General features: G+C 47.2%; 1 protein-coding gene across 9 annotated transcripts in view; it reads right to left on the bottom strand.

Moving 5' to 3' along the window:
* Nucleotides 1–18,816, bottom strand: part of stradb (STE20 related adaptor beta) — a 107,533-nt gene that overhangs the window by 55,462 nt on the left and 33,255 nt on the right. The window contains exons 1-2 of one of the 9 annotated variants that reach the window (XM_072482397.1): nucleotides 6,941–6,958; nucleotides 3,348–6,313 (exon numbers count right to left, since the gene is read on the bottom strand). The exons of 2 other annotated variants lie outside the window; for them this stretch is intronic. In XM_072482397.1, the coding sequence (XP_072338498.1) occupies nucleotides 3,348–3,402 (55 nt within the window). In that variant the 5' untranslated portion in view covers nucleotides 3,403–6,313; nucleotides 6,941–6,958. 6 more of the 9 variants (XM_072482417.1, XM_072482399.1, XM_072482389.1 and 3 more) reach the window with 6 other exon arrangements.

Below are 18,816 nucleotides of genomic sequence, written 5' to 3'. Positions count from 1 at the left end.
GAGGAGTGTGTCCCCAGGGTGGTGGCAGAAGATCAAACAGGCTTCGTGAAGGGCAGGCAGCTCGCGAGTAATATAAGACGGCTGTTGAATGTGGTGATGAATTCGTCGGGGGCTCTGGTACCGGAGGTGGTGGTGTCCATGGACGCAGGGAAGGCATTTGATCGGGTGGAGTGGCGGTACTTGTTCGAGGTTTTGGGAAGGTTTGTGTTTGGGCTGAGATTTGTGACATGGGTACAGCTGCTGTATGTGGCACCAAGGACGAGGGTAAGGACAAATGATATGAGCTCACAAAGCTTTGACTTACACAGGGGTACGAGGCAGGGGTGCCCGCTGTCAACGCTGCTGTTTGAGCTGGGCATAGAGCCATTGGCGATGGCTCTTACGGGGTCAGCAGAGTGGCGGGGGATTATGAGGGGACAGAGGGAGCATCGGGTGTCGCTCTATGCCGATGACCTCTTGCTATATGTTTCAGAATCGTTGGAGAGTATGAGAAGGATTATGGGCCTGCTGGGAGGTTTGGAGGGTTCTCAGGGTACAAGCTGAATGTAGGGAAAAGCGAGGTATTCCCGGTGAATGACCTGCCACAGTGGGCTAATTTAGGTGGATGCCATTTACGGTAGTGAGGGATAGGTTTAGGTATTTGGGGATTCAGTTAGCGAGAGAATGGACGGGGCTCCACAAGTGGAACTTAACGAAGCTGGTGGAGGAGGCTAGGAAGGATCTTTAGAGTTGGGATACACTGCACTTAACACTGGTAGGGAGGGTCCAAGTGGTGAAAATGAATATTCTGCCGAGGTTCTTGTTTATTTTTCAAGCTCTCCCGATCTTTATACCAAAGGCCTTTTTTCGGAAAGTGGGCACGATCATTTTTGACTTTGTATGGGTGGGGAAGGTGCTGAGGGTGGGGAAGCCCCTGCTACTGGGGCAGAGGCAGCAGGGGGGATTAGCGATGCCGAATTTGCTTCATTATTATTGGGCGGCGAATGTGGACAAGGTGCGGCGGTGGTGGGAAGGAGAGGGGGTAGAGTGGGTTAGGATGGAGGACGTATCTTGTTAGGCGTCTAGTTTGAGGGCTATGGTGATGGCAGCGTTGCCAATGGCTCCGAGTAGGTATTCAAGGAGCCCGGTGGTGCAGTCCACAGTGAAGATATGGAATCAGTTGAGGAATCATTTTAGGGTGGAAGGGATGTCGGTGATAACACCGCTGTGTGAGAATCATGATTTTGAGCCGGGGGGGGGATGGATAGTGTACGCAGGAGATGGAGGGAAATCGGGCTGATCAAGGTAAGGGATCTGTATTTGGAGGACGGGTTTGTCAGCTAAGGGAGAGGGCAGAGCTGCCGAGGGGGAGTGAGTTTAGGTATCTGCAGGTTAGTCACTTTGCGCGAAAGGTCTGGAGGGGGTTCCCTAGGTTGCCGGGATACACCTTGCTGGAGCATCTGCTGCTCCCGGATGCAGAATGGGAGAGAAGAATTGGGGATATATTTAAGTGGCTGGGGGAGCAGAGAGGCAGGCGGGTGTGAAGATCAAGGAGAAATGGGAAGCGGAATTGGGACGGGAGATCAATTGGGGAGCATAGAGTGAGGGACTGCATAGGGTAAACGGGACCTCTTGTGTAAGGATGAGCCTGATACAGTTTAAGGTAGTGCACAGGGTGCATATGACTGTGAGAGGAACCACACACACGTTTTGGGATTGTGAAAAATTGGGAAGATTCTGGGCGGGAGTGTTCTTAGTCTTAGCCAGGACAGTGGGAGGAGGAGGAGGTGGATCTGGACCTGGACCCTTTGGTGGCGATATTTGGTGTCTCAGAGAAGCTGGAGCTCATGGGGAGGAGGAAGGCCGATGTCTTGGCCTTCGCCCCCGATTGCACGGCGTCGAATTTTGCTGGAGTGGCGATCGGCATCGCCATCAGAGGTAACGACTTGGTTGGGTGACCTGTACGACTTCCTGCAATTAGTGAAGATAAAGTATGATTTAAGGGGCTCTTTAGGGGGGTTTGAGGAAAGGTGTGGGATGTTTGTGACCGTGTTTGAGGGGCTGGTCATAGCGGGGGACGGGTGAAAAAGAGGAAAAATCTGTAGACTGTATAGTTTGATTGTCGAGAAGCATGTTTCCTGGGGTTTTGGTCGCTGTAACCTGTTTTGACACGTTTGTAATAAAACACATTTTTTTTTTTTTTTTTTTTTTTTTTTTTAAATGGCAGTCATCATCGAAAAGGTAGCTAATGAAAAATCCGCAGCCCTGTTCAAGATTTCCGCTGAAATGCTAGCTATCAGTACTGTGGCCTTTCAAAATCGAATGGCTCTTAAATTCTTGCCGAGTGAGGTGGTACATGTGCACTGATTGGGTCAGAATGTTGTACTTACATTCCTGGTGGCAAAACATGTCCAGGAGTAGGTTGAAAAACTCAAGCAACCGGAATCCAGAACCCTTTGGGGTCAGGCTACTGGGTGGCTAGGGTCGTTGGGAGCATCAGTGGTGCAAAGCTTGGTCATGTTCTTTGTGGTCATTTTTGCTATGTACGTTTTGTTTCTGATGACCAAATGCATCTGCTGGAGAATTCAAGAAACCCTAAAATGGTGCCTCTGTATTCACATAAACAAATACCTCTACAGGGTATGAGCAGTTCTTACTATTAGCCCAACGTGCTTGTAAATCTTTCAAGGCATGCCCATTCCAATGTTGATGGCTGTTCCTAAACAAAGAGACCATCAAAGGTATGTTCCTGCTTTTATTTTATTTTCCTTTTTGGTTCACTTTAATTGTGATTGATTTTATTAGGTTTAGAAGAATCAAAAAGGGGGACTGATAAGTGTATTGGCAGGCGAATGTGGTGACTAGGGGCTTTTCACAGTAACTTCATTGCAGTGTTAATGTAAGCCTACTTGTGACAATGAAGATTATTATTGTATTAGGTGCTAGGTGAATGCATATAGCCGAGAGGTAAAATTGTTAAAAGTGTCTTGACTGTGGGAATCCAGCCACTGTTTCACATAATGAATTAGCCATTGTATTCCAGTGTCTGATATTTTGTTTCCAAGTTTTGATTCAGTTCTTATTCAAGTGAATAATTAGCAATAAAGTTGTATTTTTGACACCTCCAATCAACTGGACTATTGACTTTTATTAGAAGGTAAAATAAGAGTCCCAACACTGCCCTTCTTTCGTTTGTAACATTGCACGGTGAAAAATATCCAAGTCACCAGAAAACAACCTCACGAAAGAATTCAATTCTGAATTTCTATTCCCAGCTTCGACTAAAATTTTAAAGCAAAAAACACAAAAACAAAAAAAAAATCTAAAAGATACCAATGCCAATACAGAAAATTAACAGACTTACTCACAATGTACAGTGATGGTTTTGTTTTGATCATCAATTCTTCTCCCGACCAATGTCATCCACTCACATTTCACCCAATGCCATTCTTCGTAGATGTCATTAATCCGTGTACCAGCAGGTTGTTTTTGATTTCAGGAAAATTGCAGAAATCACATGAAACACCACCCCGTACACCCTTGGTGTCCATTTGGGAACAGGGCAGGACTGGATAAGAAGTTATTCTACTGTTCTCCTGGCCAGCTTCCAATCTTCCATGAACTTAAGTCCATCCAAATCTTCAATGCCCATATTCTAGCTTCTGGTCATCTGTTGCCCTGTACTTATTCACCAACATTAACTCCCAATCTGGCAACGCCTCCATTTTAAATTTATCATCCTTGCACTTAACTAAATCCTTCATCATCTCGCAAACTCTATATTTTTCCAATATTGGCCTCTTGTCCAAGCCCTCACTTCAACACACCACTAGTGGCTGTCCTTTCAGTTATTTAGGCCTCGTGCACTAGAATTTCCTCCTTCTTTAAGTATCTCTTTGTAATCTTTGGCTCAGTCATTTAATGCCCGATTACATTCGGTGAAGCATTTGGGATATTTCACTCCAGTAAACATGCAACAAATGTATATTTTCCTTTTTAATACCAATTGGGCAAACGCTCAGGCAGACTGATTCTCCCTCCCACCCGAGGTTTCTACTGCAGATCACTCAGCATGGACCAGAGATTAAACCTGTTACTTTCCTATGTAGTCCATGTAGTTCAGTGCCACAAATACCCAAGCAAAATTTTTCCACTAAGCCAAAAATGGTTCTTTACTATAAATGGTTTTAAATTCTTCGCTATTTAAGTATATCCAAGCTGCTGTTTTCTGTGGGCCCCTCTCATGACTGAAGAGCCCAAGAGATCGGCATGGATGTCCACAGAACTGACAATTCATGTCATTATTGGTGCTAAGTCCATGTTCTGCAGTTGCATCACCGCTGGTCAAGGCGCATGTTGCAGGTTTGGCATAGATGGTACTCAAAAAGCATGCTGAATCATGCTTGAGTCCACATTGGCCAGTCAGTTACAATCCCACGACCACCCTCCTCCAACACCACCAAGATGTGGTCTGCAATGCAGATGTTTGTAAAGTACTTTTTTAGGGTGTCCTTGTATTGTTTGTATTGACCATCTTGGTGTTGCTTGCACTGAGGCGCTTGCAATTAGGCAGCTCCCCATGGAGATCTTCCTGGGGATTCGGTCATCATCCTTGCAGGAGACATGGCTTGCACACCTGAGCTGAATTTTCTGGAGGGTCGTCGCCATGCTGTTGAGCCAACATGATAATGGACCTTGTTGTTTGCAAGTTTGTCCTGCCATTGAATTCTCATGATGGATCTCGGGTGCCTTTGAGGAAGCATTCCATAGCGTGGATGCAGAAAACCCAGGATTCTGCACCAGACAGCAGGGTGAGAAGGAGAACGACCAGATAAGAGTTTGATTTTAGTCTTTAGCTTAATGCCATGTTGAAAACGAAAATCGCTTGTCACAAGTAGGCTTCAAATGAAGTTACTGTGAAAAGCCCCTAGTCTCCACAGTTTGGTGCCTGTCCGGGGAGGCTGGTACAGGAATTGAACCGTGCTGCTGGCCTGCCTTGGTCTGCTTTCAAAGCCAGCAATTTAGCCCTGTGCTAAACCAGCCCCTACTTGCAGACATGATCATGGAGTCGGTTGGAGGCTGAACTGGCTTTCTGGATGCGGGAATTCATCAATAGGCAGACACCCTTGCACACTGACAAGATAGGAGAATATTTCTGCAACTTTAAGACTGGTGCTACGAACAATTATGTCCAATGCTTCATAGTGTGTGCTGAAACATTAAATCAGCATTTATAAGATGGGCATTTGAGACCAAAGCTTTTGACAACACTCTGATGCTTTAATCAGAATTTCTTCCTTGTGGGCAACCAAGGTAGTCAGCTGCAAACAGAAGTTCGCTGATTTCTGCCTCTGCGATTTTGGTGGAGAGATTGTAAAGCTTCCCTGAAGGCATGGTGGGTCTCTGGTGTCTTTGTTAAGCATTGCAGCAAGGTAGAGATTGAACAGTCAGGAAGGCATTACGCATCCTTGCTTCACACACGACTGATGATTGAAATCCATCGGCCATCTCACCACAGGCACAACACATTCAATCATACCGTAGGTACAGGGTTTTAACAAATTTGTTTGGACATCCCAGCTTGGAGAAAAGTTCCATAGGCCAGGTTGGCTCACAATGTCAAAAGATTGTTAGGTCTCTGAACATATACAGAAACTGATGTAATTCTTTGCACTTTCCTTGTAGTTGTCTTGCTGTAAAGATCACATCGGCTGCCCCAAGGTTAGCCTACAGCTACACTGATTCCTGGAGGACAACATCTGCAAGGCTGTTTAATAGACTATTTAGCAGACAGTTTAGTTGGATCTTTGCTGTGATTGAGAGCAGGTTTATTCCTCAGTAGTTGTCGCATAGTTTTAGATTCTTTCTGCTTCAAATGCTGACTCTCTTCACTTTTGAGTTCCTGTGAAACCTTTTCCTCATCCTAGGTACTCCTGAAAATGGCTGCAAGCTTTGCACTATTACAATTCCAAATTTCTGTCAGAATGCCATCTAAAATAAATACACATCTATAGAAAACTAAATTTTATCATGGAAGTTACTTGATCACATTATTTAAACTTGTCCCAAAAAGTGAATGTATTATTAAGCATACTGCAGTCCCACATGTCCAGAGATTAAAACTATATGTTAATAAAGATCCATGGTGTTGAAATTTGATCTGCTGTTAGTAAAATATAAATACCAGGGTGGTATTAAGAGCACTTACTAAATGTACTGCATCATTAGCAAAGTGTTAAAGGTATCTCAGAAACAAAGCAGTGCTTCTGCCTCTGAAGAAACTGAATTCTTGAAAATGAAATGAACTTCTACTTCCAATGGCCAATCGAAGGCACTGTAAAATAGTAATAGATATTAAATCGTCAGTTCAACAGAAAATAAGCCACCTCGCTCGTCCCACACAATTAAGTGGTGGAAGGGCATTGAAGTCAACAACTTGGGTCAATGCAAAATGTCGGGACCTTGCATGTATGAAGATTGCAGTTTACCAATTTTAAGAAATAAAAAGGATGCTCATTACAGATTCTTGTGGTCCACGGTATTGAAAGCATAGATGCTTACCCCTACCCCACGGATAAAATAAGCCCTGATTTAACATGGAGAGATCGCCCCCCCAAACGTGACTGTCACTTTGGGGCCTCAGTGAAGGGGCCCTGCTTTCAGCAGCCCGGCACTGGCCGCTCACTCCAGGAGCTGCGGTAAACGCCGAGCTCTGAACCATTCCTGCGCCCGCTTCCTTCTCCTGTCTTCCCGGCCTGTTATAATCCGACATCTTCAACCCGTTAACTTTTCCCTTCCTTCCCACTCTGCTATGTCTCTCTCACCTGACGGGAAAGAAAGAGGGCGAAGTGGAAACCACCCCTCCCGCGTCTTGTCCCTTCTCCCACCCATGACAACGGGAGCGCTTCAAACCTCGCGACACCCGAAGCTGCCCAGTCTCGCCCCTTCGGCTGCCTCTCACCTTGACAGGTGGGATGGGGGGGGAGGCCACGCCCACATACGATGGCGTCACAGTTCCACCCCTTTCCCCTCGTGAACAACAAAGCCGCTTCAAACCCCGCGAGAACACGGCGGCCCGCCCAAAGATCCACTCCCAGCTTTTCCCCTTTCCGACCCAACCTCTCCCTCACACACCGCGCCTCGAGCCCCGCCCCTTCACCCGACCCCTCCCACAGGCTGTTCCGCTCATCCCCTTCGCGCGCGCCGCGGCGGCTGTTGGATTCTGAACTGGGTTTGAATGCAATGCGTCGTTTACCCGCTTTTGTGCAATTGCGTCTGGGGCCATTGGCAGCTTGTATTTATTAAATGGGCTAATAGCTGTCTTAAAATAAAACAATAGTTTTAAACCAGTAAGGTGCGAATGATTCTGTTGCCCGGGTTAACAGAATTGTCTTTAATAGGTTAAGTACAGATCACTCCTAATCCACATTGATTGTCCTCCATTATCCCACTGCTCCCAATCCCTGCGAACTCGAACCTGACATTCCTGAGATCTTTGCGCTGCTCCAATCGGGCCTCTTGCACATACCTGATTTTCACCACTGCCATTGGAAAATGTGTTTTGAACTGCTCCAATCGTGAATTTTGAAAGGCTCCGGTCGTGTAAGGAGCAAAAATTAATTATTGATTCAATCAGTAACTTTAGGCGCTTATAAAGTAGGACAATACTGCCGGGTCCCATTCTCCATTTATTCCCCCTCACCTGCTCCCTTTCATCTCCTTCCTTTTACCCTTCCTCCAATGCAGTCATAAATTCACTTGGTTATGCAAGTTTTTTCAGGAGTTTTATCAAAGTGTTCACAAGTTTTTCCAAGAGGTCCATAGGATACTGCTTATATCTCTTTCTCCACGCTGAACTTATGGCTGCTTGATGTTCCCTTGTTAGTTTTACTCCATGCAAAGAACAACAAAGAACAAAGAAATGTACAGCACAGGAACAGGCCCTTCGGCCCTCCAAGCCCGTGCCGACCATACTGCCCGACTAAACTACAATCTTCTACACTTCCTGGGTCCGTATCCTTCTATTCCCATCCTATTCATATATTTGTCAAGATGCCCCTTAAATGTCCCTATCGTCCCTGCCTCCACGACCTCCTCCGGTAGTGAGTTCCAGGCACCCACTACCCTCTGCGTAAAAAACTTGCCTCGTACATCTACTCTAAACTTTGCCCCTCTCACCTTAAACCTATGCCCCCTAGTAATTGACCCCTCTACCCTGGGGAAAAGCCTCTGACTATCCACTCTGTCTATGCCCCTCATAATTTTGTATACCTCTATCAGGTCGCCCCTCAACCTCCTTCGTTCCAGTGAGAACAAACCGAGTTTATTCAATCGCTCCTCATAGCTTATGCCCTCCATACCAGGCAACATTCTGGTAAATCTCTTCTGCACCCTCTCTAAAGCCTCCACATCCTTCTGGTAGTGTGGCGACCAGAATTGAACACTATACTCCAAGTGTGGCCTAACTAAGGTTCTATACAGCTGCAACATGACTTGCCAATTCTTATACTCAATGCCCCGGCCAATGAAGGCAAGCATGCCGTATGCCTTCTTGACTACCTTCTCCACCTGTGTAGCCCCTTTCAGTGATCTGTGGACCTGTACTCCTAGATCTCTTTGACTTTCAATACTCTTGAGGGTTCTACCATTCACTGTATATTCCCTACCTGCATTAGCCCTTCCAAAATGCATTACCTCACATTTGTCCAGGTTAAACTCCATCTGCCATCTCTCCGCCCAAGTCTCCAGACAATCTAAATCCTGCTGTATCCTCAGACAGTCCTCATCGCTATCCGCAATTCCACCAACCTTTGTGTCGTCTGCAAACTTACTAATCAGACCAGTTACATTTTCCTCCAAATCATTTATATATACTACAAAGAGCAAAGGTCCCAGCACTGATCCCTGTGGAACACCACTGGTCACAGCCCTCCAATTAGAAAAGCATCCCTCCATTGCTACCCTCTGCCTTCTATGGCCTAGCCAGTTCTGTATCCACCTTGCCAGTTCACCCCTGATCCCGTGTGACTTCACCTTTTGTACTAGTCTACCATGAGGGACCTTGTCAAAGGCCTTACTGAAGTCCATATAGACAACGTCTACTGCCCTACCTGCATCAATCATCTTAGTGACCTCCTCGAAAAACTCTATCAAGTTAGTGAGACACGACCTCCCCTTCACAAAACCGTGCTGCCTCTCACTAATACGTCCATTTGCTTCCAAATGGGAGTAGATCCTGTCTCGAAGAATTCTCTCCAGTAATTTCCCTACCACTGAAGTAAGGCTCACCGGCCTGTAGTTCCCGGGATTATCCCTGCCACCCTTCTTAAACAGAGGAACAACATTGGCTATTCTCCAGTCCTCCGGGACATCCCCTGAAGACAGCGAGGATCCAAAGATTTCTGTCAAGGCCTCAGCAATTTCCTCTCCAGCCTCCTTCAGTATTCTGGGGTAGATCCCATCCGGCCCTGGGGACTTATCTACCTTAATATTTTTTAAGACACCCAACACCTCGTCTTTTTGGATCACAATGTGACCCAGGCTATCTACACCCCCTTCTCCAGACTCAACATCTACCAATTCCTTCTCTTTGGTGAATACTGATGCAAAGTATTCATTTAGTACCTCGCCCATTTCCTCTGGCTCCACACATAGATTCCCTTGCCTATCCTTCAGTGGGCCAACCCTTTCCCTGGCTACCCTCTTGCTTTTTATGTAAGTGTAAAAAGCCTTGGGATTTTCCTTAACCCTATTTGCCAATGACTTTTCATGACCCCTTCTAGCCCTCCTGACTCCCTGCTTAAGTTCCTTCCTACTTTCCTTATATGCCACACAGGCTTCGTCTGTTCCCAGCCTTTTAGCCCTGACAAATGCCTCCTTTTTCTTTTTGACGAGGCCTACAATATCATTCGTCATCCAAGGTTCCCGAAAATTGCCGTATTTGTCTTTCTTCCTCACAGGAACATGCCTGTCCTGTATTCCTATCAACTGACACTTGAAAGCCTCCCACATGTCAGATGTTGATTTGCCCTCAAACATCCGCCCCCAATCTATGCTCTTCAGTTCCCGCCTAATATTGTTATAATTAGCCTTCCCCCAATTTAGCACATTCATCCTCGGACCACTCTTATCCTTGTCCACCAGTACTTTAAAACTTACTGAATTGTGGTCACTGTTACCGAAATGCTCCCCTACTGAAACATCTACCACCTGGCCGGGCTCATTCCCCAATACCAGGTCCAGTACCGCCTCTTCCCTAGTTGGACTGTTTACATATTGTTTTAAGAAGCCCTCCTGGATGCTCCTTACAAACTCTGCCCCGTCTAAGCCCCTGGCACTAAGTGAGTCCCAGTCAATATTGGGGAAGTTGAAGTCTCCCATCACCACAACCCTGTTGTTTTTACTCTTTTCCAAAATCTGTCTACCTATCTGCTCCTCTATCTCCCGCTGGCTGTTGGGAGGCCTGTAGTATACCCCCAACATTGTGACTGCACCCTTCTTATTCCTGATCTCTACCCATATAGCCTCACTGCCCTCTGAGGTGTCCTCTCGCTGTATAGCTGTGATACTCTCCTGAACAAGTAGCGCAACTCCGCCTCCCCTTTTACATCCCCCTCTATCCCGCCTGAAACATCTAAATCCTGGAACGTTTAGCTGCCAATCCTGCCCTTCCCTCAACCAGGTCTCTGTAATGGCAACAACATCATAGTTCCAAGTAGTAATCCAAGCTCTAAGTTCATCTGCCTTACCCGTAATGCTCATTGCATTAAAACATATGCACTTCAGGCCACCAGACCCGCTGTGTTCAGCAACTTCTCCCCGTCTGCTCTGCCTCAGAGCCACACTGTCCATATTCCCTAGTTCTCCCTCAACGCTCTCACCTTCTGACCTATTGCTCCCGTGCCCACCCCCCTGCCATACTAGTTTAAACCCTCCCGTGTGACACTAGCAAATCTCGCGGCCAGGATATTTATGCCTCTCCGGTTTAGATGCAACCCGTCCATCTTATACAGGTCACACCTGCCCCGGAAGAGCTCCCAGTGGTCCAGATAACCGAAACCCTCCCTCCTACACCAGCTGTTTAGCCACGTGTTTGTCTGCTCTATCTTCCTATTTCTAGCCTCACTGGCACGTGGCACAGGGAGTAATCCCGAGATTACAACCCTCGAGGTCCTGTCTTTTAACTTTCTGCCTAGCTCCCTGAACTCCTGCTGCAGGACCTCATGCCTCTTCCTGCCTATGTCGTTAGTACCAATATGTACAACGACCTCTACCTGTTTGCCCTCCCCCTTCAGGATTCCCTCTACCCGTTCGGAGACATCCTGGACCCTGGCACCAGGGAGGCAACATACCATCCTGGAGTCTCTTTCACGTCCACAGAAGCGCCTATCTGTTCCCCTGACTATAGAGTCCCCTATAACTATTACTCTTCTGCGCTTTGACCCTCCCTTCTGAACATCAGAGCCAGCCGTGGTGCCACTGCTCTGGCTGCTGCTGTTTTCCCCTGATAGGCTATCCCCCCCGACAGTATCCAAAGGGGTATATCTGTTCGAGAGGGGGACAACCACAGGGGATTCCTGCACTGACTGCCTGCCCTTTCTGGTGGTCACCCATTTCTCTGCCTGCACCTTGGGTGTGACCACACTTACATAACTGCGATCTATGACGCTTTCCGCCACCTGCATGCTCCTAAGTGCATCCAATTGCTGCTCCAACCGAACCATGCGGTCTGTGAGGAGCTGCAGTTGGGTGCACTTTCTGCAGATGAAGCCATCCAGGACGCTGGAAGCCTCCCGGACCTGCCACATCTCACAGTCAGAGCACAGCACCCCTCTAACTGACATTGCGTCAATTAATTAAAATTAAAATTTGTCTTTTTTTTTTTATAAATACTTTTTTTTTTTTTAAATTACAAAGTTACTGTCAACTATCTGTTTCCTAGCACTAGATTTCTAATAGAAATGCGATAGCTAACTATAATATCCTCCGATCTCTGGCTTAGATATCCTCTAAATTATAATTAAGTTATTATGTTTAATTAGTTCCCAAATAGTCAAAAAAATTTAGGTTAGAATCCCAACCAGCCACTCAGGTCACAGCTTTTCTGTCCCCCCCGACACACACAATTTGAAAAAAGGTATAAAAGTAAAAATCACTTGCTTACCTTCTGAGATGTTCTCAGGTTCTCTCGCTGACAGAGACTGCTCCTCCACCTCCAATCCTTGGCCTGCACAATGCTAATAATATATAATATAATATGGCACTTACCTTACACCAATGGGTCTTATTATTAGGTTAGAGGAGGAGGGTGGGTGGGAGACACTACACGTGTAGTGTCTCGGGTTTCCTCTCCACCAGAATTTATTGGGGGGGGGGGGGGGGGGGGACTTGCCAGAGGTCGAACTTCCGGTTCCCGCCGAAATCCAATGGGCTGCTCCTGTAAAGGTAAGAGCTTTTAAACTAACTACTCACCTCCCAGAAGGCCCCTGCGCACCGCTGCCGCCGAAATCCAAAGGGCTGCTCCTGTAAAGGTAAGGTTTTTAAACTCACTACTCACCTCCAAGAAGGCCCCTGCGCACCGCTGCCGCCGAAATCCAATGGGCTGCTCCTGTAAAGGTAAGAGCTTTTAAACTAACTACTCACCTCCCAGAAGGCCCCTGCGCACCGCTGCCGCCGAAATCCAAAGGGCTGCTCCTGTAAAGGTAAGGTTTTTAAACTCACTACTCACCTCCAAGAAGGCCCCTGCGCACCGCTGCCGCCGAAATCCAATGGGCTGCTCCTGTAAAGGTAAGAGCTTTTAAACTAACTACTCACCTCCCAGAAGGCCCCTGCGCACCGCTGCCGCCGAAATCCAAAGGGCTGCTCCTGTAAAGGTAAGGTTTTAAAACTAACTACTCACCTCCCAGAAGGCCCCTGCGCACCGCTGCCGCCGAAATCCAAAGGGCTGCTCCTGTAAAGGTAAGGTTTTTAAACTCACTACTCACCTCCAAGAAGGCCCCTGCGCACTGCTGCCGCCGAAATCCAATGGGCTGCTCCTGTAAAGGTAAGAGCTTTTAAACTAACTACTCACCTCCCAGAAGGCCCCTGCGCACCGCTGCCGCCGAAATCCAAAGGGCTGCTCCTGTAAAGGTAAGGTTTTTAAACTCACTACTCACCTCCAAGAAGGCCCCTGCGCACCGCTGCCGCCGAAATGCAGTGTGAGGCTAACCTGGTGAATCCCTGATGATTTCCCATCATGTGTGTGATGACATACATAGGATGGTGTTATATCACATTAATCACAATATATAAAAGTAGGATTGAGGAGACGATCAGACCATTTTTAATTCAGTCATCACAAGAAACAATATCTGCCATGCAAACAAGTGTTAGTGGAGGGGGGTGACGGCGGTGCCAGCCGTGGCCCCCCTTGGTGGTCGTGGCGGCTTTTGAGGTGGAGCAATTCTTCCGCAAATGCCCCACCTTCTTGCAGGCATGGCGCCGCATGCCATACGCGGACCAATATGGTAAGTCTCTACTTGATGGGAGACTTTGAATCACCCCTCTAATAACTTCTTCCAGGCCAGGCGGATGAAAGCCTGATGCCGGAAGGAGTAGATGCCTGAGGAGGGCGTCTTTCAGGCCGAGTGGGAGCGATGCCACCTCGGAACGCACATCCCTCAGTAAATGGAGGTGGGGGACGAGGAGCTCTGTAGTGAGGTACGGCAGGATGTTCAACAGTATGACCCTCTTGGCGGTGGCCACCCTGCCGAAAGAAGCCGCTGGTGGGTGAGGTCTTCAGCCCAGGAGGAGCTCAGCAAACACACTGTCTACCAGAACCCCATCCTGGGACAAGCACACCTCATGGAATGAGAAAAAAGGCAGTTGTTTGTGGGTGGGAGGACCGGGCAGGGCCCTCAGCCTAGGAGTGGCCCTGAAAATAAGCAGTCCAGAGGGCTCTGCTCCCACCCTGGTCTTGAAAGTCACCCTCTTTTTCCTTTCTTTCCCTCCTTCCGCATTTCTCCAGTCAGTCAGGTCAACAGCAAACAAGCACTGGGAACAGGCAGCAAACAGATGAGCAGCAGAGAGAGTAGTAACAGCCACATTCTATACAACAGCACAACTCCAATGTCTGCACTGTGAGTGTCTGCTTCCAATTGGCCATGCAAAATTGTTTCTTAGTGTCCAATGGTTAGGGATAGGGCAGGGGAGTGGGCCTAGGTGAGGATGCTGTTTTGGAGGGTCGGTACAGACTTGATGGACCGAAAGGCCTCCTTCTCCACTGTAGGCATTCTATGCTTCTATGATTCTATTCATTCAATCAGATCATTGCAGTTCTTTATCTTAATTCCATCTACACACCATCATTCTGTAACCCTGAATACCCTTACCTAACAAAAATGTAACAATCAAGATGATTAATTGTGGCACCAGTGATACACTGGTTAGCACTGCTGCCTCGCAGCACCAGGGATCTGGGTTCAATTCCAGCCTTGGATAATTGTCTTTGTGGAGTTTGCACGTTGTCCCCGTGTCTGTGTGGGTTTCCTCTGGGTGCTCCGGTTTCCTCTCACAGTCCACAGATGTGCAGGTTAGGTGGATTAGCCATTTTTAATTACCCCTTAGTGACCAAAGTTGAGATGGGGTTTGGGGATAGGGTGGGGGAGTGGGCCTGGATGGGGTGCTCTTTCAGAGGGTCAGCGCAGACTCGATGGGCTGAATCACACTCCGCCCCCGCAAGAAAACAGAAAAGGAAAACTGAGCCACCGCCTCCCTCGAAGGTGGGGGAGAAAGATCTCCTTAGTGAGGTAGGGAAGGATATTCTATGGGACGACCCATAGATAATCATAGAAAATAGAAGCAGGAGCAGATCATTCGGCCCTTCGAGCCTGCTCCGCCATTCATAATGATCATGGCTGATTATCAAGTTCAATAGGAGGGATGTCCGAGGTAGGTTCTTTACTCAGAGAGTGGTTAGGATGTGGAATGGACTACCTGCTGTGATAGTTGAGTCGGGCACTTTAGGAACTTTCAAGCGGTTATTGGATAGGCACATGGAGCACACGAGAATGACAGGGAATGGAATAGCTTGATCTTGGTTTCGGACAATGCTCGGCACAACATCGAGGGCCGAAGGCCTGTTCTGTGCTGTACTGTTCTATGTTCTAATACCTTGATCCCAACTTCCCCCATATCCCTTTATCCCTTTAGCCCCAAGAGCTATATCTAATTCCTTCTTGAAATTACACAACGTTTTAGCTTCAATTACATTCTGTGGTAGCAAATTCCACAGATTCACCACTCTCTGGATGAAGAAATTTCTCCTCACCTCAGTCCTAAAATGTTTACCCCTCATCCTCAAACTATGACCCCTCCTTCTGGATTCCCCCACCATCGGGAACATTCTTTCTGAATCTACCCTGTCTAATCCTGTTAGAAATTTATCAGTTTCTATGAGAATCCCTCTCACTCTTCTAAACTCCAACGAATATAATCCTAACTGACTTAGTCTCTCCTCATGTGATAGTCCCGCCATCCTTGAAATCAGCCTGGTAAACCTTCGCTGCACTGCTTTCATAAGAAGGGCATCCTTACTCAGATAAGGACATCAAAACTGTACACAATACTCCAGGCGTGGTCTCACCAATGACCGATACAATTGCAGTAAAACATCTCTATTCTTAATCCCAAATTCTTTTGCTATGAAGGCCAACACACCATTTGCCTTCTTTCCTGCCTGCTGTACCTGCACGCTTAGTTTCAGGGACTGATGCACGAGCACACTCAAGATCTCGCTGAGTATCCACCTCTCTCAATTTACACCCATTCAAATAACAATCGGCCTTCCTATTTTTGCTACCGAAGTGGACAACCTCACATTCATCCACATTATACTGCTACTGCCCGCTCACTCAGCCTGTCCAAATCACGCTGAAGCATCTCTGCACCCTTCTCACAGCTCACCCTCCCACCCAACTTTGTATCATCTGCTAATTTGGAGATAATGCATTTCGTTCCCTTGTCCAAATCATTAATATATAATGTGAACAGTTGGGGTCATAAGAACATAAGGACTAGGAGCAGGAGTAGGCCATATGGCCCCTCGAGCCTGCTCCGCCATTCAATGAGATCATGGCTGATCTTTTGTGGACTCAGCTCCACTTTCCGGCCCGAACACCATCCCTTTATTCTTCAAAAACTATCTATCTTTATTTTAAAAACATTTAATGAAGGAGCCTCAACTGCTTCACTGGGCAACAAATTCCATAGATTCACAAACCTTTGGGTAAAGAAGTTCCTCCTAAACTCAGTCCTAAATCTACTTCCCCTTATTTTGAGGCTATGCCCCCTAGTTCTGCTTTTACCCGCCAGTGGAAATAACCTGCCCGCATCTATCCTACCTATTCCCTTCATAATTTTATATGTTTCTATAAGATCCCCCCTCATCCTTCTAAATTCCAACGAGTACAGTCCCAGTCTATTCAACCTCTCCTCGTAATCCAACCCCTTCAACTCTGGGATTAACCTAGTGAATCTCCTCTGCACACCCTCTAGCGCCTGTATGTCCTTTCTCAGGTAAGGAGACCAAAACTGAACACAATACTCCAGGTGTGGCCTCACTAACACCTTATACAATTGCAGCATAACCTCCCTAGTCTTAAACTCTATCCCTCCAGCAATGAAGGACAAAATTCCAATTGCCTTCTTAATCACCTGTTGCACCTGTAAACCAACTTTTTGCGACTCATGCATGAGCACACCCAGGTCTCTCTGCCCAGCAGCATGTTTTAATATTTTATCATTTAAATAATAATCCCTTTTGCTGTTATTCCTACCAAAATGGATAACCTCACATTTGTCAACATTGTATTCCATCTGCCAGACCGTAGCCCATTCACTTAACCTATCCAAATCCCTCTGCAGACTTCCGGTATCCTTTGCACTTTTTGCTTTACCACTCATCTTGGTGTCGTCTGCAAACTTGGACACATTGCCCTTGTTCCCCAACTCCAAATCAACTATGTCCTAGCACAGATCCCTGCGGTACCCGACTGGCCACTGCCTGCCGATCAAATAAAGACCCATTTATTCCAACTTTTTGCTTCCTGTCTGTTAACCAGCTGTCTATCCATCTCATAACACTACCCACAATCCCATGTGCTTTAACTTTACATATTAATCTGCTATATGAGACCTTTCCCGAGAGCCTTTTGAAAGTCTAAATAAACCACATCCACCGATTCTCCCTGGTCGACTCTACAAGTTAAAGCTTCAAAGAATTCTAGTAGATTTGTCAAGCATGATTTTTCTTTCGTAAATCCATGCTGACTTTGTCTGATAACACCACTGCTTTCCAAATGCTGTACCATGAAATCATTGTTAATTGACTGCAGCAACTTCCCCACTAACAATTTTAGGCTCACTGGTCTATAGTTCCCTGTTTTTGCTCTACCTCCCTTTTTGAATAGTGGGGTTACAATTGCTACCATCCAAACTGTAGGAACCATTCCAGAGTCCCATAAATGTTGGAAAATGACCTACTATTTGGATCTATTATTTCTAGGGCCACTTCCTCAAGTTCTCTGGCATGAAGATTTGTCTGCCTTCAATCACATTAATTTCCACAAAACGATTTCTTTACTAATACTAATTTTATTCAGCTCCTCACTAAAACTTGTGCTTCTCAGAACTTCCGGTACATTATTCATGTCTTCCTTTGTGAAGACAGAAGCAAAGTACGAATTTAGTTCCTCAGCTATTTCCCTGTTATGAAATCCCCCGTTGCTGACTGTGTGGTGAATGTATTATGCCAATAATTCACCATTGTATTTGTATCTGTGCTGTTGCCCTTGTATTTGTATCTGTGCTATGCTATTGCCCTTGTGGGCTCCTCCGACGGGCCATTGTATGGCATTATCCATAGGGGAACATGTTGGGGCCTGTATGGGCTCCGCCCATGGCTCCCCCCTTGAAGGGAGGTATAAAGAGCAGTCGACCTGTAGGCGGTTCTCCGTATTGGTTCAGTCGCAGGCAGGCACTGTTCTAAGTTGATTAAAGCCACAGTTTACTTTTACTCTTGTCTCGAGTGAATTGATGGTCGCATCAATTTAATCAACTTAAACGCAACTATGGAATCGGCCCTCAAACCTGACCGACTGGAACTTGATCCGCAGGCCGCGGAGGCGAAATAAATTTTTTCGCACTGGCTCCGCTGCTTCAAGGCCTATCTCGCAGCCTCCTCCATGCCTTCTGTCACCGCCAAACAGAAGCTGAGCCTTCCCCATGCACAGGTGAGCCATCGAATCTCTGTTCAACTCGACGAGGCCTCTTCCTACGCAGACGCCTTCGCAATGCTCGAACGCCTCTATGTACAGCCCGTGAACGAGTTCTATGCACGACACATCCTCGCCACTCGCCGCCAGCGCCCCGGGGAATTGCTAGAAGCCTACCTACGCTGCCTCAAAGCCCTCGCACGCAGCTGCAACTACCAGGCCGTTATGGCCACGCAACATATGGAACTCGCTGTCCGAGACGTCTACGTGGCGGGAGTTCGGTCCAACTACGTGAGACAGCACCGACTCGAAAAGGGGGCCCTGGACCTGGGTCAGACGGTAAAGTTAGCCTCTTCTCTGGAAGTAGCGTTCCAGAGCCTTACCGCGATCCCGGCTGACCATGCGACTCCCTCGTGGACCCCCGACCAAAGACTACCTCAGGCCTGTGCCGTGCGGCCGCCCGCCCACCATGGAGGGCTACCCTGCTATTTCTGCGGCCAGTCCCAACACCCCCGGCAGCACTGCCCGGCCCGTAACGCGAACTGCAGCAGCTGCGGGAGAAAAGGACATTTTGCCAAAGTTTGCC

This window comes from Scyliorhinus torazame, chromosome 2 (genome assembly GCF_047496885.1).
Source record: "Scyliorhinus torazame isolate Kashiwa2021f chromosome 2, sScyTor2.1, whole genome shotgun sequence".
NCBI classification, from domain to species: domain Eukaryota; kingdom Metazoa; phylum Chordata; class Chondrichthyes; order Carcharhiniformes; family Scyliorhinidae; genus Scyliorhinus; species Scyliorhinus torazame.
The sequence above is the reverse complement of the archived record's forward strand: the minus strand, read 5'-3'. Positions and strand labels throughout refer to the sequence as shown.